This window comes from Rosa rugosa, chromosome 1, assembly GCF_958449725.1.
Source record: "Rosa rugosa chromosome 1, drRosRugo1.1, whole genome shotgun sequence".
In the NCBI taxonomy this organism is placed as follows: Eukaryota; Viridiplantae; Streptophyta; class Magnoliopsida; order Rosales; family Rosaceae; genus Rosa; species Rosa rugosa.
In genome coordinates this window covers 69,734,146-69,756,128 of record NC_084820.1, presented here as the reverse complement: position 1 = coordinate 69,756,128, position 21,983 = coordinate 69,734,146, and the positions used below count along the sequence as shown (strand labels likewise).

Sequence of the window (21,983 nt, the reverse complement as noted above, 5' to 3'; positions counted from 1 at the left end):
GTGTGTATGAGATACTGGTATGTATTATATAATTTTCCTCGATCATATATAGAGCTGATCGAAGATTATTGATCAATACTAGCTGATTAAAGATTATTGATCAATACTAGCTGATTAAAGATTGATCAGAAAGGCAAAAATGTCTATGGTTAATAAAATCCAAAGTCATGTAATAAACTGAATTATTTCCCTTCTGTCTCTAGCAAGTTGCTAAGATATGCAATATTTGGCTTAACAAGCTCCAAAAGTCCATAGTTTCCTTGACAAAGGTCCAAACCACATAAAGCCGTAGAGGTAAGCCTCAAGGAAAGAGAGAGCTTGGCTGACGTAGGATGATAGGAAGTTATCAACATTAGGGAAAGCAAGATATATTGGTCCACCAACCATTTATAAAAATACTTCCTTGAAGTCTTCTAATAATTAAGAAAAAGTCTTCCTTAAGAAATTTAAGAGAGAGAGAGAGAGAGAGAGAGAGAGATGGCAGGGAGGTCCTGTTACAGAGATGTGTTGCCCTTTACAGCCATGGTTACAGTGGAGAGCACCAATGTTGGCTTAAACATCTTATTCAAGTCAGCAACCTCAAAAGGGTTGAGTAACTATGTCTTCATTGTCTACTCTTATGCACTTGCCACTGTTCTTCTTCTCCCTCTTCCTTTCATTTTTCCCAGGTGCTAATCCATATATTTTACTCTTACTCTGTTAATATTTCACCGCAACCTGACATATTCGCCCCAATCTATTTTCTTATTTACATATTTTATATGCAGCAGAACAAGGCTTCCTCCATTCAAGCTCTCTCTTCTCGTTAAAGCTTTCCTACTTGGATTGATCGGGTACGAAAACTATTACTTGAACACGAAGCTAAGTACCCTGTTCTTCTTAAAGTTAAAAGTGATTGCATATGTTTGATCAAGCAGGTTTGTGGCAAATTTATGTGCATATAAAGGTATAGATTACGGTTCACCAACTCTTGCTTCAGCTATGAGCAACCTCTCTCCGGCTTTTACATTCATACTTGCCGTCATCTTCAGGTGAATACCACTTGTTTTTCTCCTAATTTTTGTGAACCTGGACCATAGAATCAACCTGGACCAGAGCGCTGCTAAATTAGCCTAGTTTTGTATTCTTTGATTGATTAAGACATAGATATTTTGTGCATTAATTTTTGTTTCTCCTTGTGTAAAGCAACTTCTAATGTAATTGAGTGTGCATTTGTTTGTTGTGGATGCACCAATAAAAGAATGGAAAGGCTGAGTGTGAGAAGCATCAGCACCCAAGCCAAAGTCATGGGTACTTTAGTGTCAATATCAGGTGCTCTAGTGGTGGTTCTCTATAGAGGCCCAACAGTTCTATCCAATACATCAGAAAAGGATTGGGTAAAAAGTGGCATATTACTTACTGTTGGGTACCTTCTGTTCTCTACCTGGTCAATCCTTCAGGTAATTTCCACAAGCCTAGTAATACATGAACTTTTGGCAATCAAGGTCTCGTACTTTAGTTCAGCTCGCGATCAACTTCAGTTTGTCATATCCATCACATGAAGAGACGAAACGATCCTGGATTTTGAGGTAAGAGTAGTGTTCAATTACAACCTACTGACGTTCATCCCAGATCATATCTATCATTTTGATCGATTGAAGTTGATAGCAAGTGTGACTAAACTTCTGGACCTTGATTATCAAAAGTAGAACTACATTAACCAAAGCAGAAAACCAGGTAAAATGTTGTATTCCTTAAATGATTTCAAACTGGTTCCAGTCATATTGGTCATGAATTCTGTAGCATGTTGTTACAGACACATATCATGAAGACATACCCGGCTGAGCTAGTTTTGGCACTGTTATACAACTTGTTTGGAACAATTATATCAGCACCAGTGTGTGTACTAATAGCTGAAACAAAGTTAAGTGCCTGGAGACTAAGGCCTGGGGTAGCATTGGCTGCCATTATATACTCGGTAAGAAACTAATCCGATTGAGGACTATCATACACATTGATGATGCTTCTAGCTAATGGTAATGTGGAATTAATTATGGATTATAGGGGCTCTTTAGTTCAGCCTTGAGCACCCTTGTTAAGACATGGAGCCTAAACTTGAAAGGTCCTGTGTATGTATCAATCTTCAGCCCAATGTCAATTGTCATTGCTGCTGCATCCAGTGTCATATTCCTCGGTGATAATCTCTTTCTCGGCAGGTATTGCTAGCTCGCTCTCTCCTTAGTGTTATTACTTCTTTTTTTCAAGAATCTAATCAACTATATAAGAAGAAAAGAAGCTGCAATTAATGTTGATACCTAAATTTGCAGTGTTGTTGGAGCTGTAATGATATGCATAGGGTTTTATGGGGTAATATGGGGACAGGCAAAGGAAGAAGAAATGAAAGATCAAGACTATGGCTTTGATAGCTTGAGAGGGTTACATGGTGGTAAGGCACCATTATTGGAAACCTACAAAGTTGAAACTTGAAAGTATGTAACATTATGTGTAGATATAAATGTTCATTAGATTTGATTCAGCAACAAGGTGTAAGGTTATTTTAAAGAACAAATTACATCCAAAACATAAACAAGCCCAAAATCTTCCTTACCAGAAACAGTAAGTCCAAACTACAACCTGTATGAGCACCTGAATGGTTTCATGGCAGAACAAACTTGAGTTACGTGCTCAGACTGAAGGCCTTGAGTACCTTTTTATTATTATTATTATTATTTTTTAAATGCAAACAAAAAATGTATTCAATAAGATCACCACAACCAACATATATGATTCCCAGACTAGACTTGACCTAGCCGTCTCTCTGCTAGGGTTGAGAAACCTCTCCTTTACGGCGGCGGCTTCTCCGACTTCCTTTATTGCTTGCCAATAGAGGCCATGGCCATTCTCTGGCTGTTTCTTCTCTCCTTCGTTGCTTTTGGTGACGATGTTCCTGTGGTAGGCTCGAGTCTTGGTGACGAGAGTGATGTCGATCTTGATGACTTTGCTTGGTGGGTCGACCGGCTGTCTCGATCGGAGCCGAGTGAAGGTGGTGCGATCTGGTTTGGTGGTGATGAGGGATCAACCCTTGATCACCATCAGATCTGGTTCGATGGTCCCGTTGACACTGATGATGGATTTGGTCTTGATCCGTCGATTGATGGTGGTGGTAGCGGCCAAAGCGGCGGCCAACTTGATTCTGTTGGAGGTGGTAAGGCTTGGTGGCAGGGCTGTGTGCATCCAAATGAGGAATCTAGGCGAGCTGCTGGCTTCGTCTTCTGCTCCAGTTTCTCGTTGCCTTCCGACGTTGGTAGTGGAGCAGTGAGCTGCCTTTGCTTCCAGATGGCGGAGTATCAGGTCTTCGATGGTGGAGGTGGTAATTTGGCTGGAGGCGGCGATGGTTTCTGTTCGGAATCTGATCCCTTTAGGGTGGCGAGCCACGGGGGTGGCGGCGGCAGCTTGGACGGCTGTGATGGAGTGCTTGGGGTTCCCTTAGCAATTTCGCCCTATTGGGCCAGCTGGGCCTGGGGCTGTTTGGAGGGTTTGTGGTATGGCTGGAAGTGGGTGGGCTGGGTCCTACAACTTCTGGCTTGGACTCTGTCTGCTAGGGATTGGGGCTGGATTACCCTCTTGTTAGGGGATTGGATGTTGTGGGTCTCTATGGCCCATAGTACCGTTTAATTTTTGTTTGGGTCGCAAAAACCAGTGCCTTAGTTGGAACCATTTTATGTAAGCTTCGAGGTTTCTAGGTTTTTGTTAGAATAAAAGTGCGTGAATTTACCAAAAGGTGGGTGTACTAGGGATTTCTAGGATTTTATTCTGCTAGAATAGGGTTCATGAGGTTCTAAGGAACGATTCTTTCTGTCGACCCCATAGGGGTGTTTCGTTTTTGTACTGCTTGCTGAATATTAATGAAAGGGCTGACCTATTACCATAAAAAAAAAAAAAATGTATTCAATAAAATCAAAATACCACAAACGCTTCTAATCCATGATACAAAATATCAACCAAAGATATTTTGAATAGAAAAAAATAATAATAAAAATAAAAAGAAAAAGAAGCAAAAACAGCTGCCTTCTTGACAACGAAAACAACAAAAACTGGTTCAGCCGATGACAATATCTTGAGTAACTTCAGAAACCTTTCAACTTTATTTTCGACATAAAATTCGGTCTTGACAATGTTGCCCACTTGTCCATCAAATTCGGCATTGAAGCGACCAAATCCTTCACTTTTTTTTTTAAATAGAGGATTAGACGATATCAATCTCTTAATTATTAGCGATCATTGCGTGAAGTCCCTACCCTCCTCGTAAAAGGAGAGGACCGCTACACCCGGAAACTCTCCGCCCGTCCCTTCATTTTATATTATTAAAAAAAGGGACCAAAACCAAAACCTCTCCCAATAGAAAAGAATACAATGCTACAAGTTTTGAATGATAAAAGTTTTAATCTTAAGAAACTGAATTGAAAACTACTAAGGCCTCCCAAAAAGAAAAACCCAAGAGCAACTGATCTTCTCCAACCAATAATATAGCAGCAAAAGAGGAAAGCAGCCGGAACAGCATGCCATCTCTAGAACACGGACCCCAAGAGGTATAAAAGAGGTTGATGTAAGTAGAAGTTACCAGCACAGCAATCTCCATACGAGTACCATTGTACCAACTAATTGGAAACCATAATTGTAGAGAGAAAGATGGAGAAAGATAATACCATTGGCCCATTGCCATCATATCTCCTCGTTAAGGTAAGATATATTGACGTCTGCCTAATGACATCGAAAGAGAGAGAACGAAATCGAAAGAGAGAGAACGAAATCTGCCCAACATATTGTTGTGTTAGCACTATTTATATCTAGCAAATCGAAGCCCACCAATAGACTTTGCAGTTGAGGAGTTTCAAACGAAAATGTGTTTTTGGAGGGACTTGAATTTAGCTAGATCTATAGTAGATATCATAAATGACTACTCAACTTTCACATGTTCGATACTTTTTTTGAGGAAAATAGATAATTTCATTCATTTATTCATAGTCAGAATGCACGTACATCAAATGTTGTCTTACACCAGAGTCATAAATGGTATAAGCAATCAAGCAAAGGACATGTGACCCTCACTGCTAACACATTCGCTAACTTATTGGGCCTAACAACAAGAAACAAAATCCTCCCTACCAACTTCCCATGAAGTAGTAACCTAGCCGCCTAGAAACCTCAATTGGTGTACAACTAGAGAAACTAAGATGAAAGTAGTAGAAGACTCAACTTCTAGTATTAGGCAAGGAAAACCTGGAAAAGCCTAAAGCTTTCCCTTGCCCTTGTCGCTAGGGTTAGGATCAGTACCAGTAACTGCAAGGTAAGAGAGTCACAAAGTAGCGACATTCGGCTTCTTGCCAGGGCTATGATTCTTGTTCCTACTCCCAAGTAGCTTGCCCGACTTCTTTTTCAACATCACCAGAGTGACATCCATCCAGGCATGAAGGAAGTGAGCCTTGAAGGCCGCAGGGTTGACCGGTCGGTGGGTCAGAGGCTTCCCAATCAGAAAAGATTTGGAAGACTAACGAACATGGCCGCCACCAATTCTCCCCAGATCAGGAGTGCAAGTGCAAGGGAGGCAGCACAGCTAACGGTGATAGCATCAATGGAGGCCATATGGTTGAGTGAGGGTTGAGGGTGAGAGATGTAGAGAAGAAAACTAGGAGAAGAGGAGGCGAGGGCGCCGTAGAGAGCTAGGGTGAGAGAGAAAATCTTTCCTAGGGTTTTTTTTCCTTCTAATCTCAACATATTAGCGTATCTCCTCACATGTTCGATACTTTGATTATTCACTTTTTAAATATATTACTTTGATCACTTAAATTTAACTGTGTTATTTGTAGATACCTCTACTAGCAAGGCTAGTTTGCTATCTCACCAAGCATAATTAACACCCTCTTTGGGACACCCACAAGCCATGGTGAGGCCCAACCGCTACTTACATCTTGTAGCCCTATGTTCAAGCTACGCTACGGTATCCGGAAGTGGCAAAGCCGTCTCCGGGAAGCCACCTTTCCGGCCTTGCCAACATGCCCTCACAACTAGGCTTTATGCACTAGAATAGTGTTGATTGCATCCTACATCTAAGAAAATGTAATTGGGAGGGGTTCCCTTACCTATAAAAGGGACCCCTCCTCACACTTAGATTCCATTCCATTACACACTTTGTAATCCACTTGGGCCGCAAGGCCCAAACACATATAGTTAAGCATTCAAGTGGACGTAGTTTCTCGCTAAGGTGGGAAACGAACCACTATACATCTTGTGTCGCTCTTTCTCTCTCTCTAAAGCTAACTAGAGATCCCACGGATCACTAACGTTAACATTATTCACTTTACTCACTCTGTTATTTTTTCGTTAAAAATAAATCTTTTTTGCCACAACATCAAGGATATTTTCGTCCAACTAGTGTGAAAAACTGAGAAGTCTGAACTAGATTGATTAGTCACTTCTCAAAGTGAGATTTTGACTAAATTACCCTCTAAAATTGCATATTGCAAGAATATCTTCTATCTAATTGAGATTTTGACAGATGATTTAGTAAAGCAACTAAAGTGATTGACAAAGTTATAGTTGAGTGATCAAAATGATATATTTAAAAAGTTAGTTATCAAAGTGTTGAATGAGTAATACACTAATACTTGAGTGACCATTTGTGATATTCTCTTCTAGATCTATGTCAAATGGATAGTATAACACACCCTTTATAAGGAAATCTGCAATTTTTTTTTATTGACATTTTGTTGTGTGAGTTATAACTTATAAGGAAGTTGTTATGATTTACGACCTTGTGAGACCCAATATCATGAATATTTAACACTAATTTTTTTTTTTTTATCGAAAGTTCAGAGTACGAAGTTTGGAAACCATTAAAAAGTCATACATATATAAAAATGTGGAAACTAAAGTTTGAGCCCAGATCCCCAAAACAAATGTTTGATGTCTAGGGCCTAGAAAGCCTTTGAGCTATGTCAATAAATAAATAAATAAATCTTTATAGGTGGTCGAGTTTGCAAGAGCATCCAGGAGAGGTAACTCACACCTGGGTTCGAGTCTTACTAACGGTGATTGTAGTTAAATCTCAATTTATTTTTGGTGGTCAGGCACGATACCATGTGCTCTCGATGAAGAAGAAAAAAACAGATGCCTAAATGTAGCCATAATTCCAAAAGTATGAATATGTTTTTCAAAAGTCTCAAATGGGATACACTGTTTTCAAGGAAAAAGTCATCGGTAGAAGGTTTTCATAAGGGAAAAAAAAAAAAAAGTCTTTCATAAACACTATAAATAAACAAATCTTTGCCCGACGAATCGCTGGTAAAACCACTCATAAAATAAACAATTGACGATGGATAAAAATCATCGGAAAAACCTCCCATAAAAATTATAAAATGAAATAAACACCGACGACAAATGTGTCTTCCACTTTCATTAATTATTTAAGAGAAAAATTCAGGTACGGTCCCCAAACTATTCTGCCAAGGCCAAAATGATACCCGAACTCTCAAAAGTATCAATGTGATACCCAAAGTCTTATATTGGAATCAACGTGATACTTCCGTCAAAAATCTCTAACATCTCCGTTTGTTTAGTGACGTGGCAAGCACGTGGGCCCCAAAGAAAAGGGCAAATACCAGAAACAACCCTCAGTTCGGTCAACCGTACCTTTGCCTCCCTATTTGACCGGTCCCACGCCTCTTCCCTCCATTTTTTTGCTGTTCCTTAACCGTTTTGCCTCCAAATTGAAGCAAAATGACTATACCTAATTTGACTCGATGTTGACCATTATAACAAACTCAATTCACCATCTATTTCCATGTCCATCAAGATCAGTATACATAAATTCAAATTGAACAAGCAACAACAAATATGAACATAAAAGCTAATTCAATCAATCACTTTAATATGAAAAAGATCATAAGAATTGAATCATCCATTGACAAATGACTCATACATAATTTGTCCAGCAAAATGCATAAGCAACAAGTGCTTAATGTTGACTGATAGTTTAGCAAAATGTAAGCGTTAAGCAATAACAAAAACCAATAGTTCAAATTGGATTAAAATCCTGCATATTCAGATGAAGCTTGGCTTGGTTGCATAGGCTCTGATGCTTTCCATTGAGCACTCCCAGCTGCCGGATTCTGGCTACTTTGAGTGGGAGGCTGCTGATTTGATTGTGATGTTGAGGCACCAACATTGGGACCCGAAGTACTCTCCACAGTTTGCTTGATTTTCTTCCATGTTTTCCTAGACTTGATAACTTGGTCCTTGACGTTAGTAGACCCCTTTGGTGCAGCTGCTCTGTTGACCTACAAATGAATGAAAGAAAGGACCAAATTACTTACTTTGCCTCATTTCAACAACACAACCAACAATGCTGCAAGTTCAGTTGACTTTAGCACAGTAGCTTTTGCACACAACCAATTACAACCAACCAATTTGACACAACCAACAGAACCAACCAATTTTAATACCAATTTCACACAACCAACACAACCAATTACAACCAACAGAACCAACCAATTTTAATACCAATTTCACACAGCCAACACAACCAACCAATTTCAATACCAGTTGACACATATACCAATTTCAGTCAACCATTGCAACATTTCAGTCAACAAAAACACCTAATTCACACAACCAAGTACTAGGCATGTGCATGAGCAGTTCAAACCACACAAACCTCATTTCTCTGCCTCTTGTTTGGAGTTGCTCCACTTGATGTTCCTTCTCCCTATTCCAATTAGTTGGTTGGATTAGTATAACAAAACATAACTTGTGAACATGAATTGGATGATAATAAGAAGAGAATGTTGATGAAAACAACTTACTGCTGCTGCCTTTTTGGCCTTTGTTATAGGACAACCCAATTTGTTGTGTCCTTGCTGGCCACATTTGTGTCTTTATGTCAATTGTGGATCCAGGATTGCTCCTAAGCAATTCCTTCCTGTATGCAGCTAACATGTTGTATTGATCAATATAGTGTCCTTCATTCATCCTCTTTGCTGCCCTTTTTGCTCTTGTGATTGTCTGCACACCAACGTCTAACTTGTACTTCTTTTCAATATGATTGTGGATCCCTTTCCTGGACCAATTCTCATCAACCATAAGATCCTCAGCAACCTCTTGAGCTATTCTTCTGTAAGTCAAGAAATGACTTGTTTCAACTGGAGAGCAGGTATGCTTCTTGTTCAGTGTCTTGATTATGAGTGTATCACCCTCACCCTTGGAAGTGCTAGCATACAACCTAAAAGGACAGTCCCATTGACAGTTGACCTCTATCTTCTTCTTGGAATTTTTCTCAAACCACAACCCAAGTTGGTTTCTAATGGCACACTCCCTAACAGCTTCCTTTAATTGTGCAGAATTTGGAAATGCAAGACCTAACCTGAACTTTGGATTTTTCAGATCTACTGACCTAATCCAAGGTCTAACCCTCAACCCCTTCTTCCTCCTCTTAGGAATTGGATTCCCATCTTCATCCTCTTCTGATTCACTCCCACTCAAGCTCTGCAAGTCATCTGAATCTACAGCTTCTTCAGAACAGTAGCCAGTGAAACCCATCTCTTCATACTCTGGTACAACTCTCGGCTCTGTGACATTTTCTTCAAATTGAACATCATCACACTCATCATTCTCAATATCATAGTCTGAATCAACATAGAAGTCAGACCCATCACTGCTATCCTCATCCTCCTCAACTTGTGCTTCAAACTTCTTCTGCCCTTTATGCCTTGTGTTATATCTTGGCTCTCTAGGCTTCTTCCCCTTTCTGTTTAACTTAGCCTTATGATGAATGGGCTCCTTCCCCTTGTTTTGTGCAGCCTTAGATGTTTGCTTCCCAACAGCCTTAGATTTTTGCTTCTCTGCTTGCCTCTTCTCTAATTCAGCAGCCAACTGTTGCCTCACAGCCAATGCATCTGTTGCTCTCTTCTCAGAAGCCTCCCTTTCTCTTAGCTTTGCTTCTTCCCTTGCCTTCTGCTCAGCAGCCTCCCTTTCTTTTTTTTTCTGCTTTTTCTCTTTCCCTTTGCTCAACTTCTTCAACACTAACTGCAGCAGAAGCTTGACTCTCTCTGAATTCGGCAGCCTCTCTCTCAGCTCTCTCAAACTCCTCTCTTTCCCTTTTCTCACCGTCCTCTCTAGCCCTCTTCTCTATATCCTCTAGTTTTTTGTTCAAAGCATTCCTGGCAGATGTAGGCCACAATCTTTTAGCAGTGTGTTTCACCCTTCTAGGTTTAGCTTTAGGGGGCTGCAAGTTACCCATATGCCCATGTCTTGTTGCTGTATTACCACCCTGCCCCACCTCACCTTGGCCGACACATGCTTGTGAACCCATGATGTCTGGTACAATATCAGATAAACCAGCAAAAGTGGACTGACTTGGTCCACCTTCCACATTTACTCCACTCCTATCCTCACCCACAATATTGCCAGCAGAACCACTATCATTTGCAAGATCAATAATTTCTGCCTCTACTTCTGCATTTACTCTAGCTGAGCCACCAACTGCATTTACTCCATATCGTTCACTATATAACTGGCTAGCCATCAAGTTTGCTTCAAAAAAAACCCTTTCCTTATCTCTTAAAGTCTGATTGTTCAAAGGATTGACAAAATCTTCATCGGGTGGCAATGCAAACTCAGCATATGCTTCTTCTTTTTTCCTAGGACCCCCACCTGTAATGTACACAGTTATCTGCCTCTTCTTCAATGGTATCATCTTCACCATCTCTATGGCATCTCCATCACTCTTGATCTGTATGAATCCTTCATTGGGTGGTGTTCGAGGTATCTTGAAGTGGTAAGAGATTGGCTTCTCCCTGTACCCCAATGCATGAGCAATATTATTCATCTCCACCCATGAGATCAAATCAGGATCTAGACCATCAAGGTATATCTTCCCCCCCAACTTGTTAAACTTGGGAACCTTGTACTTCCATGTGCCATCCAACTTCTTGTCAAAATAACCACCATGAAAAATCTCCATTGTATACAAGTTTTCTGGAACTGGAAGAAAAAAAAACAAGAACAAAAGTCAGCACCTATCTTCAGTTTTCGAAACCCATTGTTCAATCATCAGTTACATGTTCAAGGATGACTTCATCACGCAACAAAACAGACTATGGAGATGCAATTTCATGTGCCTTCAACTCAAATTTTAGATAACTTAAAATATTCAAGATTTAATTTTCTGGAAAACAGATGGGGATTTCAACATTTAAAAACCCCAGTTTATGTTCAATGATGATTCAACTACAGTCCAAAGCAATGTTTAAAAACTCATAACAGACAAATCAATTTGCTTTCTTCTCTTTTCTTTATTAAAGTAGCACAATGAAACCCATTTTAATATGGAGATGAGTTCATCGGTGGAAGCTTTCTTCTCTTTTCTTTATTAAAGTAGCACAATGAAACCCATTTTAATATGTTCATCAGTGAAACCCAGAAGAGAGACAAACTCGTTTTCAACTTTTGGACAAAGTGCGTTTACATAGGATACGAATATAGAACAGAAGATATAGATTGGAGGACTCACTTTCGCCTGGTGGTCCATACTCCCTAAATATCCCCCACATCTTCGCCATGATAGTGATCCTCCACTGTCGTAGATTCCAGAATCAAGTCCGTGACCTGCTTTGATCAGACTGTTACTGTGGAATTCTCACTTTTCGAATCTTTTGGAGATAAAGGTCAAATCTTGATTTTGGGAGGGATTGGGTATGTTTTGGATCAATTTCAGAAGACTGAGGAGAGAGAAGTATCGAAAATGACGGAAATGGGAGCGAAATGTGGTTTTGTTCGATTAGGGTTAACTATTACGTAAAAAGTCCATTATGCCCTTTTCTTTGGGGCCCACGTGCTTGCCACGTCTCTAAACAAACGGAGATGTTAGATATTTTTGACGGAAGTATCACGTTGATTCCAATATAAGACTTTGGGTATCACATTGATACTTTTGAGAGTTCGGGTATCATTTTGGCCTTGGCAGAATAGTTTGGGGACCGTACCTGAATTTTTCTCATTATTTAATTGAGATGGTCTTGAACGGACCATACAAACGCAAGTAAGAAAGGACACACCACGCATTATTGAAGGATTTTAAGCAAACATATTATAATTCAACTTGCGTATCCCCTAAAATTGAGATTCACATCCTAAGTTATTATATCAAAGATCCTTTTCACACCTACTAATATGATATTACTAACATATTACTATGATGCAGGACTTCTTCTTCTTTTTTTTGAGTAAAAAACAATAATTTTATCTATCATTGGTAACATTATAAAGAGTAATATCACATAGTGATATCTGATATCTAAATATAAGTCTCCTACATATAACCTTAAATTTACATACGCATATTCGCTTAAAAATATAAAAAATTTACAAAGTACAAAGTAAAATCAAAATCCAATAGTCTAATTTAACTGTGTAATTATCATCACTATTCAAAACTAATGAATGATGTAGGACTCCATTAATAACACATAATCATGAAAACTCATAAATTGCTTGTACCCCAAACTACCCCCCAATCAAAGAGCCGCATACACTTGCTTTTTGTTGCATCTTTAAATTCTGTAAAAAGAAGAAAGACAAAACCCAATTGTCCAATCGTAAGACCACATTACACTTCTCATCCTCCCATCGTTGTCAAGCTATCCCCTCACCACCTAGCTAGCTACATTCCACCCCTAAGCCATTATAATGCTGCTTTGTTATCTCAGAAACCCCATTTAACTTTCCCATTATTCTCTGTCTCTGAGTGACTGGTGTTGTCTTTGAGTGTGTGTGAGAGAGAGAGAGAGAGAGAGAGAGAGAGAGAGGAGAGGAGAGAGGAAGATAGAAAGAGAGAGAGAGATGGCAGGAAGGTCTTGTTACAGAGATGTGCTTCCATTTACAGCCATGGTGACTATGGAGTCCACCAACGTGGGATTGAACACACTGTTCAAAGCTGCAACCATGAGAGGGATGAGCTACCATGTCTTTATTGTCTACTCTTATTCCATAGCTGCTCTTGCTCTTCTTCCAGCTCCCTTCATTTCCCACAGGTCTGTATCTTTGTCTTTCATTTAACAATTTCAAACCCAAAGGCTTCAACTTTGTTAACATGCATCTCTATTTTGCTTTGCAGATCAAGGAGGCTTCCTCCTCTCAACTTTTCCATCATGAGCAAAATTCTTCTTCTTGGGCTAATTGGGTACAAGATTCTCATCAAAACCAACTCATATGTCAAATTTGTAGAATTATTTGTGGTTTTGGTACTAATTAAAGTGGTGTTCTTGATGATGATCAGGAGTTCATCTCAGATAATGGGGTTTACAGGAATCAGTTACAGCTCTCCAACGCTTGCTTCTGCTATCAGCAACCTTGTGCCAGCTTTCACTTTCATTCTTGCCATTATTTTCAGGTCTTGTCTTTGAGTCTTTCCATCTTTCAACCCAGTCTAATTTACCATTATGCCCTCCAAGTGATAAAAATCCAATGGCCTAATTATCACAGTTTGCTTTCTTAAAAAGTTGAGGGGCCAGACGGTTACTTCTGAATTGTGACAACAGGGGGGAAGGAATCCAATAATTGTTAGTTCTTGTACTTTCCCTACCTTTTTCGGTGCTGAAGACTGAAGAGTAGGCAGGGCTCAACTTGAGAAATAATTGTTGGTACTTCTAGGCCTCTAGCTTGTGGTAACACTAATTTTTGACCACGGAACACCAAATTTTGCCCGAGTAAAATCCATTTGTCTAGGGGATCAATTCTTTTTTGGATGAATTTAGGAGTAATTTCCATTGTTTTCTCTTCTTTCAGGATGGAAAGTGTAGCTTTGAAAAGTAGAAGCAGTCAAGCTAAAATCTTGGGTACTATAGTTTCACTTGCAGGTGCATTTGTGGTGACTTTCTATAAGGGCCCCCGAATTTCCCTCACTAGTCAAACACAATCTCTGATGCTAAACTCAACAGCTTCAAACTCAGACTGGATCATTGGAGGCCTTCTAATAACAGCTGAGTATATATTGGTGACACTTTGGTACATTGTTCAGGTAAATTACTTGTACTCAAAACTGACTGTGGTATCTTTCACCTATTGCCAGATAATGTGAGCTTTAATTCCAAAGTGGTAATTTTTCTACAGGCACGAATTATGAAAGAGTATCCAAATGAATTAACTGTGATCTTCTTCTACAATGTTATCGTCAGCATCGTAGCTGCAGTTGTTGGTTTGATTACAGAAAAAAATCCAAATGCTTGGAGGTTGAGACCAGATATGGCATTGGTCTCCATCCTGTGCTCAGTAAGAAACTAACAGAGCACTGGCTGTTACGATGTTATACATAGGCTATACCTACTTACTGTGTCTTAAGATGGCTTTTCTCTAATGTCTAGGGATTACTAAGCTCATTATTGAACAATTCTGTTCACACATGGACCTTGCGCGTGAAGGGGCCTGTGTATGTGACAATGTTCAAGCCATTGTCAATTGCCATTGCTGTTGTCATGGGCGTTACGTTCCTTGGTGATACACTTTGCCTGGGAAGGTTTGATATGGAAACTAACCACTCCTAAAATCTCTGTTTAAAATCTGTACATTCTAGATTAAATATTTAATGTGCTTGTTGGGTTTCTTTTCTGCATTTTGCAGCCTACTTGGAGCATCGATAATATCGATTGGGTTTTATACGGTACTATGGGGAAAAGCTAAAGAAGACGCTGGTGAAGACTCCGGAGCTAATAGCCTGGAGTCACCATCTAGCAACAAGGCCCCTTTATTGCAAACCTATAAAACCGAGAATGTCTAGACCAAACATTTGTAGCAGTATGTATATACAAGGTGATCAACACCTATTTGTTCACTAGAAATGTTGAATATGATTGTTTTTGGTCGGATAATAGCATCATTGCAATGGCTCAAGCGATCAAAATGCATGCCTCTCAAGATTCAACCAATACACTGTAAAAGCAGTATTGTCTCAGGTGAAGAAGTTAAAGCCTCATTTATCCAACCACTTTTAACTTGAGGATTTTGAAACGGTATCCTTGGTGAAGGGTGTCCTATACAAGACTAAATACCAGCATGCATCTTGGAAACTACCTGCATGCCCTACACTATGTACATAAGATGTCTATAGTAGATTGAAATACATTATTTGCTGAGAAAAACAGTTGTGTATCTTTGATATTCATGATAAACACTAAGAGATTGTATGATTTTTATGGGATTTTGCAAACGTATTGAACCATTATTTTTATGCTCACTGTCGTTCCATTCCTTGCACTTACCTTCTCCTGGGTTCATTCTAAATGTTCATCGTATATGTAATCGCTGGAGTTTGCGATCTCATAGTCCCTAATAAGAATCATCTTCTTAGTCTTTCATTGATGACGACGAAGGATGAAACTGACGGAGACCCCCACCCTCCAGAATAGAGACGTGAGATGTACATTTTGCTTAGTTTTATGGTTTTATTTTTTATTTTTCTGATCGATGAGATTTTGAGGGCGAGTTAGTGTAAGCAAGGGACGTGTCAAAAAGTGGATGAAAGACAGAGAAGCAAACAGGGAAGCTGGGGAGAGAAGATTTGAAGCCGACAAAACCCAATTGTCCAATCATCTTACCACATTACACTTCCCTTCTTTGTCAAGCTATCCCCTACCTAGCCATCGACAGTTACCTAAGCCATTACAATGCTTCTTTCTGATCTCAAAAACATCTTTTAACTTTCCCATTGTTCTCTCTTTTGTGAGTGACTAGTGTTGTCTTTGAGAGTGTGAGAGAGAAAGGAGAGGAAGATAGAAAGAGAGATAGAGATGGCAGGAAGGTCTTGTTACAGAGATGTCCTGCCATTTACAGCCATGGTGACTATGGAGTCCATGGACGTGGGCTTGAACACACTGTTCAAAGCTGCAACAATGACAGGAATGAGCTACCATGTCTTTATTGCCTACACTTATTCCATAGCTGCTCTTGCTCTTGTTCCAGTTCCTCTCATCTCCCACAGGTCCATATCCTAGTCTTTCAAATCATTTAACAATTTCAAACTCAAAGGCTTCAACTTTTTTAACACGCATCTCTAATCTGCTTTGCAGATCAAGGAGGCTTCCTCCCCTCAACTTTTCCATCATGAGCAAAATTCTTCTTCTTGGGCTAATTGGGTACAAGATCCTCATCGAAACCAACCCATAATCAATTTTTTTTTTATAACGATTAAATATGTGTTCTTGATGATGACGATGAACAGGAGCTCATCTCAGATAATGGGGTATGCAGGAATCAATTACAGCTCTCCAATGCTTTATTCTGCTATCAGCAACCTTCTGCCAGCTTTCACTTTCATTCTTGCCATCATTTTCAGGTTCTTTCCATCTTTCAACCCTGTCTAATTTACCAAGTGATAAAAATCCAATGGCCTAATTATCACTGTTTGCTTTCTGAGAAAAGTTGAGGACCATAGACAGTTACTTCTGAATTATGATAACAAGGGAAGGAATCCAATATATGTTAGTTGTACTTTCCCTAGCTACTTTGTTTTCATGCTCAGCACACAACTTGAAAAATATAATTGTTTGACTTCTAGGCCTCTAGCTTGTGGTAACACTAATTTTTGAACCGAAACACTAGACTTTTCATGTGTGATTGGCATGATAACTTTGAAAACGACAAACATACATATAGCATATATGCAATCACTCACAAATTTACATGAACACTGATTATAACATATCTTGACACATGAAGTGGTGTTTGGAGTTTAATATGAAAATGACCTGAAGCCATTTGAACTCTTGAAGCAACAATCTTCTGCACTACTCTTAGGAACTTGGTGGTCTCTATGGGGCAAGACTCTTGTAACTCGGTGTGGAGAAAACACAGTCCTCTTCCCATAAGAGTGTTTGTGTTTCACTAGGTTGCTCCTCTTTTGCATACATATCTATGCTTATCTAATATATCAGATAAGCAAACGGTTTTCCATCGAATATCTTATCAGAAACATCTAAGATATCTTTTCAAGAATTAGAGTCCTATGCAGCACCAATTGCTTCTCTTAATCCTCTAGTTGTTGTCTTAAGTAAATATGTGATAAGGTCCAATACATTCTTTCCAACTTGCCATGTATAATTTTGCCTGGTTTGCTCAACATTTACCAGCATCAAAATCCTCTTGTCTAGGGGATCAATTCTTTTTTGGATGAATAAGGACCAACTTCTATTGTTTTCTGTTCTTTCAGGTTGGAAACTGTAGCATTGAAAACCAGAAACACTCAAGCTAAAGTTGTTGGTACTATAGTTTCACTCACAGGTGCATTTGTGGTGACTATATAAGGGCCCCCGAATCTCTTTTGCTAAACTCAACACCTTCAAACTCAAACTGGGTCATTGGAGGCCTTCTGATAACAGCCGAGTATATATTGGTGACACTTTGGTACATTGTTCTGGTAACTTACTTGTACCCAAAAGTTACTGTCGTATCTTTCATCAGTTGCTGGATAACATGAGCTTTAATTCCAAATTAGTAATCTTTCTACAGGCACAAATTATGAAAGAGTACCCAAATGAATTAACTGTGATCTTCTTCTACAATGTTGTGGTCAGCATCGTAGCTGTAGTTGTTGGTTTGATTACAGAAAAAAAATCCAAATGCTTGGAGATTGAGACCTGATATGGCATTGGTATCCGTCCTGTGCTCAGTAAGAAGCTAACAGAGCACTGGAAAGATGTTATATTACACTTCTTAGAGTACCCCTATATATATCTGCTTATTTTTTCGTATGATGGCTTTTCTCTAATGTTTAGGGACTACTAAACTCATTATTGAACAATACTGTTCACACATGGACCTTGCGCTTGAAGGGACCTGTGTATGTGACAATGTTCAAGCCATTGTCGATTGCCATTGCTGTTGTCATGGGCGTAACGTTCCTTGGTGATACACTTCATCTGGGAAGGTTTGCTATAGCAACTAACCAGTCCCATTTTTGGTTTAAAATCTGTACATTATTGAGATTTAAGATTCAATGTGCTCGTTGCATCTTTTTTCTGCATCTTGCAGCCTACTTGGAGCAACAATTATATCAGTTGGGTTTTACACGGTACTGTGGGGAAAAGCTAAAGAAGAGACTTGTGAAGACTCTGGAGCTGATAGCCTGGAATCACCATCTAGCAATAAGGCCCCTTTATTGCAAACCTATAAAACCGAGAATGCATCTCTAGACCAAAATGTGTAGCAAACTAGCAGTATGTAGTATGTGCATTAGGTCTCTAGGGTAGATTGATATCCATTATTTGCTGAGAAAAACAGCAGCTGTTTTTCTATGATGTTCTGTTTTTCTATGATGTTCATGATGAACACTATGAAATTAATTGTGAGGATTTTTATGGGATTTTCAAACGTATTGAACCATTGTTATGGGTAATATTGTTATTGATAAACCTTGCACTAATTAGAAACTGTATCCTCAATAAGAATCAATTTTACAAATGTAGTCAACTCTGTAGTATTTAGTATTGCTCTGACCTGCAGATTTCAGGAAGCAAATGAGATAACTTCAATATAGGAGTGTTTCTCTTGTTTTCTTCGTGCAGACTAAAGTCTGAAAAGTGAAGGGGAGATTCTCTTGATTTCCCAGTTGAAACTTGAAACTTGAGGATTGGATTTGGACCCAGGTCTTGACTTGATTTGAGTAGAGTAAACGTTGTATAAACTGTTCTAATGTAAACTGTTACAAGAAGAATATTTTTACCATCCAACATATACTCTTACAAGATGTGCTCGGTTCCTCTGAGGGCTTCCTGAATTTCATCTATGTAGATACAGCTAAAGGAGAAGTAAGCATTTGTTCTTCCTCTAATATCTTAGTCTTAAGGTCATCAGACAAAGACTCTACTTCCTGTAACATAATGTCTTTAGTCTTAAGGTCATCAGACATGGACGAAGATATGCAATGCGTTGTGAGGATATCTAGTGTTGCTGCCTTGGCAGTTTTTTTCTGTAGAACAACCATCTGCACAGGAAGTATGCAATTTAACCACCAAAGAAAAATGCAGATCATGCATACTTGCATTGCTGTGTGAGAGAGAGGAATCTCAAAAGAGAGACAAACCTGATTATATTCTAGGCTAAACTTTAGGTACTCGTCATCACAATTCTCGACCATCTTGGCTAAGCTCTTCAGGTTCTTCACAGGCTTACCATTGAAGTCAAGAACCTAAAGAGATGAAAGAACAGCTTTCTCAAATTCATTCTATGTAATTTCAGCCATTTCATCTCAGTGGATGATTTATTGCATCAGACAGGAAATGAAAGAAAATTTGAAGCTGATCTATGAGATTTTAAGTAATAAAGATTGTTAAGTATGGTGAGTTTTGTAACAGATTCCTGACCTGATTGTTAACAATATCCTCATATCCAATATTAATGTCAGCAACAAGTACCTGTCACAATATCGAGTGAATCTGATCCATGAAAGCAGAGTAAATAATACTTGCAATATGATGGAAAAGCATAGTAGACAGAATGGGAGGGATTTAGATGAAGAGAGAAACCTGAGAAACAACAACAAGCTGTTCATCAATAGACTGTGCCATTGCATGTAAATGCTTGTCCAATAATTTGATTGGAACATCAAATATATTTCCAAACTGTAAATGAACAAAAATCCAGAGGTTAACAGAGAGAAAGAGACAGAGTGGAATGTAAAGAAAGAGAAAGCATTGAAGCATGAACTTAGACACGCACCTCAGAACGCAGATATGGAACAGATACAGCTGTGAAAACAAATCCAGCAATGATGTAATAAGAAGGAGGTTTTCCCTCTATGTGTGACGGGATCAGTTCCTTGTGTTTTGCTAGTTTTATGTTGAATTCAAGTGTCTCTGAGTTTCTTAGAACTTTGACTAGAGCATTATCCCCAATGTATTTTTGGGAGACAAGGTAACTGAAACCTATGCGCTCTCCATGCCTGAATGGAACTAGAAAATTGATACCAATAGTGTTAATTTTCAAAGTCAGAAAGCTTATGACATTTTAGGTGATAAATATAGAGCATTTTCCAAAGAAAACAAAGGAATGCAAAGGTGACTTGAAAAGAGAACACAAATTCCTCAGAAGAAGAAAAGTCTACCTGTGCCATCATTAGCAATATTAACCCCATCAAAGCTAAGAATAACATCAGATGGTTTCAGAACAAGAGATTCTGGAGATGTAGGCTCCATTCTTCTGATTCGCACACCCTTTTGATCAGGTCCCATCCCCATTGACATGCGCAGATCAGGATTTTCCATCTTCTGCCACTCAATTCCAAGAATTGGGAACCCTGTAATACCACAAATGACAATCAGAACCAAAGCAAAATTGAGAGGAGTTTTTCACTACTGCATATACAAATAACAATTACTGTTAGGACAAGAAGAAGTAAGCACTAAACATTAAGCTGGTAACATTTAATAAACCTGTATATGTCCCATTCTTCTCATAATCCAAAATGAAGTGCATAATAACTGGTATTGGTATGACATAGCCTATATTTTCCACATCTTCATGCTTGAGAGACTGGAATGCAATCCCCACACATTTTCCCTTATCATTAAACGCCGGCCCACCGGAGTTTCCAGAGTTTATTGCAGCATCTATCTACAAAACATCAACGGTGAAGAGCCCCACAACACTTCAGGACTCAAATTCAGGTATCTCTAATTATGCGATGAGAATAGGCAGAACATAGTCACCTGCATTCCCAGAAGCTCAGTGGAGCCATGAACATAAGAAAGTATCTCCATGCGTGACACAACACCACTCGTCACAGAGATTGTGTCACCCCCAATAGGATAGCCCACAACAGTCACAGCATCTTGCAGCGCAGGCAAGTTCCCAAACTCCACAGGTGAAATCCCTTCCCAGAACTCATCATCACTCACCGTAAGCATTGCTTAAGCATCATCAAGATAAAAGAACAACAACAAACAAACAGACTTCAATATTTCGCATGACTTATGAATTATAGCACAATTCTAAGGGCAATCCACTAACGTATCAATACATTAATTTTCGATACTGGTACACTACACAAAATTGGTCTACTATTACATTGAGTTAGTCTATCATCACTGAAAATTAAGTACTCGAAATTATAAAGCAAAACAAGAGAAATAGGAAAATGTTGCATACCAATATCACACTCGGTTCCAATGGCCAACACAGTGGCCAAGTACTTGGTGTCCGAGCCACGCTTCTTGACCTTGACCTGTGTATGATGATCCACAGAATGCGCATTGGTCAAGACCCTCCTGCCCCCAATCACAAACCCACTACTACTCGAACTGTACTGCTTCTTCCTCTGCCACGGCAACGAGAAATTCGGCTCCGTATGAACACAAAACACCTTCACCACCGCGTCCATCGCCGGCACCACTCTCCCGCCACCACCACCGCCTCCCTCCCACCTCTGCACCATCGGCTCCGGCTCCGACACAACACCCAAGTCACCGTTTTGGTCAACAAGTGGTGATTGTTGCGGCAAAGAAGAAACTATCTTGGAGATGGGAAGGTTGTCATTTAGGGTGGTGGTTGTGCTTGTGGGATTGATGAATTGGAGATACATTGTTGTGGGGGTTTGCGTTGTTTGAGCGTTACCTTTTTCTTTATATAAAATGGCCGTCAACGGGGTTGGTCGGTGGGCAAGTCTTGAGTCTTCATAGAAAATGGTTTATTGGATAGTGTTTCTTTCTTTTTCTTTTTCTACAGGTCGACCGGAGACTCGAGGCAGGTCGACCGGAGACTCGAGGTTTCAGAGTCAAAGTACGTTTCTCTGTGTTTTTCTGAATCAAAAACGCGGTGGCTCAGGAAATTAATCAAGCCGATGTGTGAGAGAGAGTTTATTATGACTTGCGAGTTACGACACGTCAACGCAATTCTTTGGTGCCAATTATTGGCTGCATGTTCACGTCAACATCACCATGTGTAAATGGATTTCTATAGCTGCG

At 39.4% G+C, this 21,983-nt stretch overlaps 5 protein-coding genes and 1 pseudogene across 8 annotated transcripts; 3 read left to right on the top strand and 3 right to left on the bottom strand.

Annotated features, from left to right (window-relative positions):
• Window positions 1-432: 432 nt before the first annotated feature.
• Window positions 433-2,522, top strand: LOC133726516 (WAT1-related protein At5g40240-like). 4 transcript variants are annotated; one of them, XM_062154073.1, is made up of 7 exons: window positions 433-668; window positions 771-833; window positions 918-1,031; window positions 1,241-1,439; window positions 1,796-1,957; window positions 2,044-2,195; window positions 2,307-2,522. In XM_062154073.1, the coding sequence occupies exons 1-7, from the start codon at window positions 478-480 to the stop codon at window positions 2,464-2,466; spliced, it is 1,041 nt and encodes a 346-aa protein (XP_062010057.1). In that variant the 5' UTR covers window positions 433-477; the 3' UTR covers window positions 2,467-2,522. The 4 variants fall into 4 exon arrangements, with proteins under 4 accessions (XP_062010057.1, XP_062010056.1, XP_062010059.1 ...); XM_062154072.1 differs by having other exon boundaries at window positions 768-833; XM_062154075.1 differs by having other exon boundaries at window positions 442-587.
• Window positions 2,523-7,873: 5,351 nt separating this feature from the next.
• On the bottom strand, window positions 7,874-10,457 carry LOC133726517 (uncharacterized). Its single transcript, XM_062154076.1, has 3 exons — window positions 8,841-10,457; window positions 8,693-8,743; window positions 7,874-8,315 (listed from the first exon to the last, which is right to left on the bottom strand). The coding sequence occupies exons 1-2, from the start codon at window positions 9,571-9,573 to the stop codon at window positions 8,694-8,696; spliced, it is 783 nt and encodes a 260-aa protein (XP_062010060.1). The 5' UTR covers window positions 9,574-10,457; the 3' UTR covers window positions 7,874-8,315; window position 8,693.
• Window positions 9,953-11,775, bottom strand: LOC133726513 (uncharacterized). The gene is made up of 2 exons (XM_062154070.1): window positions 11,546-11,775; window positions 9,953-11,016 (listed from the first exon to the last, which is right to left on the bottom strand). The coding sequence occupies exons 1-2, from the start codon at window positions 11,592-11,594 to the stop codon at window positions 9,992-9,994; spliced, it is 1,074 nt and encodes a 357-aa protein (XP_062010054.1). The 5' UTR covers window positions 11,595-11,775; the 3' UTR covers window positions 9,953-9,991.
• An 869-nt stretch (window positions 11,776-12,644) lies between these two features.
• On the top strand, window positions 12,645-15,262 carry LOC133726514 (WAT1-related protein At3g28050-like). The gene is made up of 7 exons (XM_062154071.1): window positions 12,645-13,064; window positions 13,148-13,213; window positions 13,310-13,423; window positions 13,819-14,050; window positions 14,143-14,301; window positions 14,394-14,545; window positions 14,650-15,262. Exons 1-7 carry the CDS (start codon window positions 12,874-12,876, stop codon window positions 14,804-14,806), a joined length of 1,071 nt encoding a protein of 356 aa, XP_062010055.1. The 5' UTR covers window positions 12,645-12,873; the 3' UTR covers window positions 14,807-15,262.
• Window positions 15,263-15,348: 86 nt separating this feature from the next.
• LOC133726515 (WAT1-related protein At3g28050-like) lies at window positions 15,349-18,282 on the top strand (annotated as a pseudogene).
• Window positions 18,283-18,671: 389 nt separating this feature from the next.
• On the bottom strand, window positions 18,672-21,890 carry LOC133726512 (protease Do-like 9). The gene is made up of 9 exons (XM_062154069.1): window positions 21,169-21,890; window positions 20,730-20,929; window positions 20,454-20,634; window positions 20,126-20,317; window positions 19,741-19,973; window positions 19,548-19,643; window positions 19,386-19,436; window positions 19,106-19,210; window positions 18,672-19,006 (listed from the first exon to the last, which is right to left on the bottom strand). Exons 1-9 carry the CDS (start codon window positions 21,599-21,601, stop codon window positions 18,806-18,808), a joined length of 1,692 nt encoding a protein of 563 aa, XP_062010053.1. The 5' UTR covers window positions 21,602-21,890; the 3' UTR covers window positions 18,672-18,805.
• Between the last annotated feature and the right edge of the window lie 93 nt (window positions 21,891-21,983).

What these genes read in the sequence shown, in the direction of transcription:
- LOC133726516 (XM_062154072.1), top strand. Translation starts at nt 478, where the DNA reads ATGGCAGGGAGGTCCTGTTACAGAGATGTGTTGCCCTTTACAGCCATG. An exon ending in ATACTTGCCGTCATCTTCAG is followed by an intron (nt 1,032 to 1,240) that starts GTGAATACCACT and finishes CACCAATAAAAG; the next exon opens with AATGGAAAGGCTGAGTGTGA. An exon ending in GATAATCTCTTTCTCGGCAG is followed by an intron (nt 2,196 to 2,306) that starts GTATTGCTAGCT and finishes CTAAATTTGCAG; the next exon opens with TGTTGTTGGAGCTGTAATGA.
- LOC133726517 (XM_062154076.1), bottom strand. Translation starts at nt 9,573, where the DNA reads ATGGGTTTCACTGGCTACTGTTCTGAAGAAGCTGTAGATTCAGATGAC. An exon ending in AGGCCAAAAAGGCAGCAGCA is followed by an intron (nt 8,744 to 8,840) that starts GTAAGTTGTTTT and finishes TAATTGGAATAG; the next exon opens with GGAGAAGGAACATCAAGTGG.
- LOC133726513 (XM_062154070.1), bottom strand. Translation starts at nt 11,594, where the DNA reads ATGGCGAAGATGTGGGGGATATTTAGGGAGTATGGACCACCAGGCGAA. An exon ending in GTATGGACCACCAGGCGAAA is followed by an intron (nt 11,017 to 11,545) that starts GTGAGTCCTCCA and finishes TTTTTCTTCCAG; the next exon opens with TTCCAGAAAACTTGTATACA.
- LOC133726514 (XM_062154071.1), top strand. Translation starts at nt 12,874, where the DNA reads ATGGCAGGAAGGTCTTGTTACAGAGATGTGCTTCCATTTACAGCCATG. An exon ending in ATTCTTGCCATTATTTTCAG is followed by an intron (nt 13,424 to 13,818) that starts GTCTTGTCTTTG and finishes CTCTTCTTTCAG; the next exon opens with GATGGAAAGTGTAGCTTTGA. An exon ending in GATACACTTTGCCTGGGAAG is followed by an intron (nt 14,546 to 14,649) that starts GTTTGATATGGA and finishes TGCATTTTGCAG; the next exon opens with CCTACTTGGAGCATCGATAA.
- LOC133726512 (XM_062154069.1), bottom strand. Translation starts at nt 21,601, where the DNA reads ATGTATCTCCAATTCATCAATCCCACAAGCACAACCACCACCCTAAAT. An exon ending in CTGAGCTTCTGGGAATGCAG is followed by an intron (nt 20,635 to 20,729) that starts GTGACTATGTTC and finishes GATGTTTTGTAG; the next exon opens with ATAGATGCTGCAATAAACTC. An exon ending in GAAGAATGGGACATATACAG is followed by an intron (nt 20,318 to 20,453) that starts GTTTATTAAATG and finishes GTGGTATTACAG; the next exon opens with GGTTCCCAATTCTTGGAATT.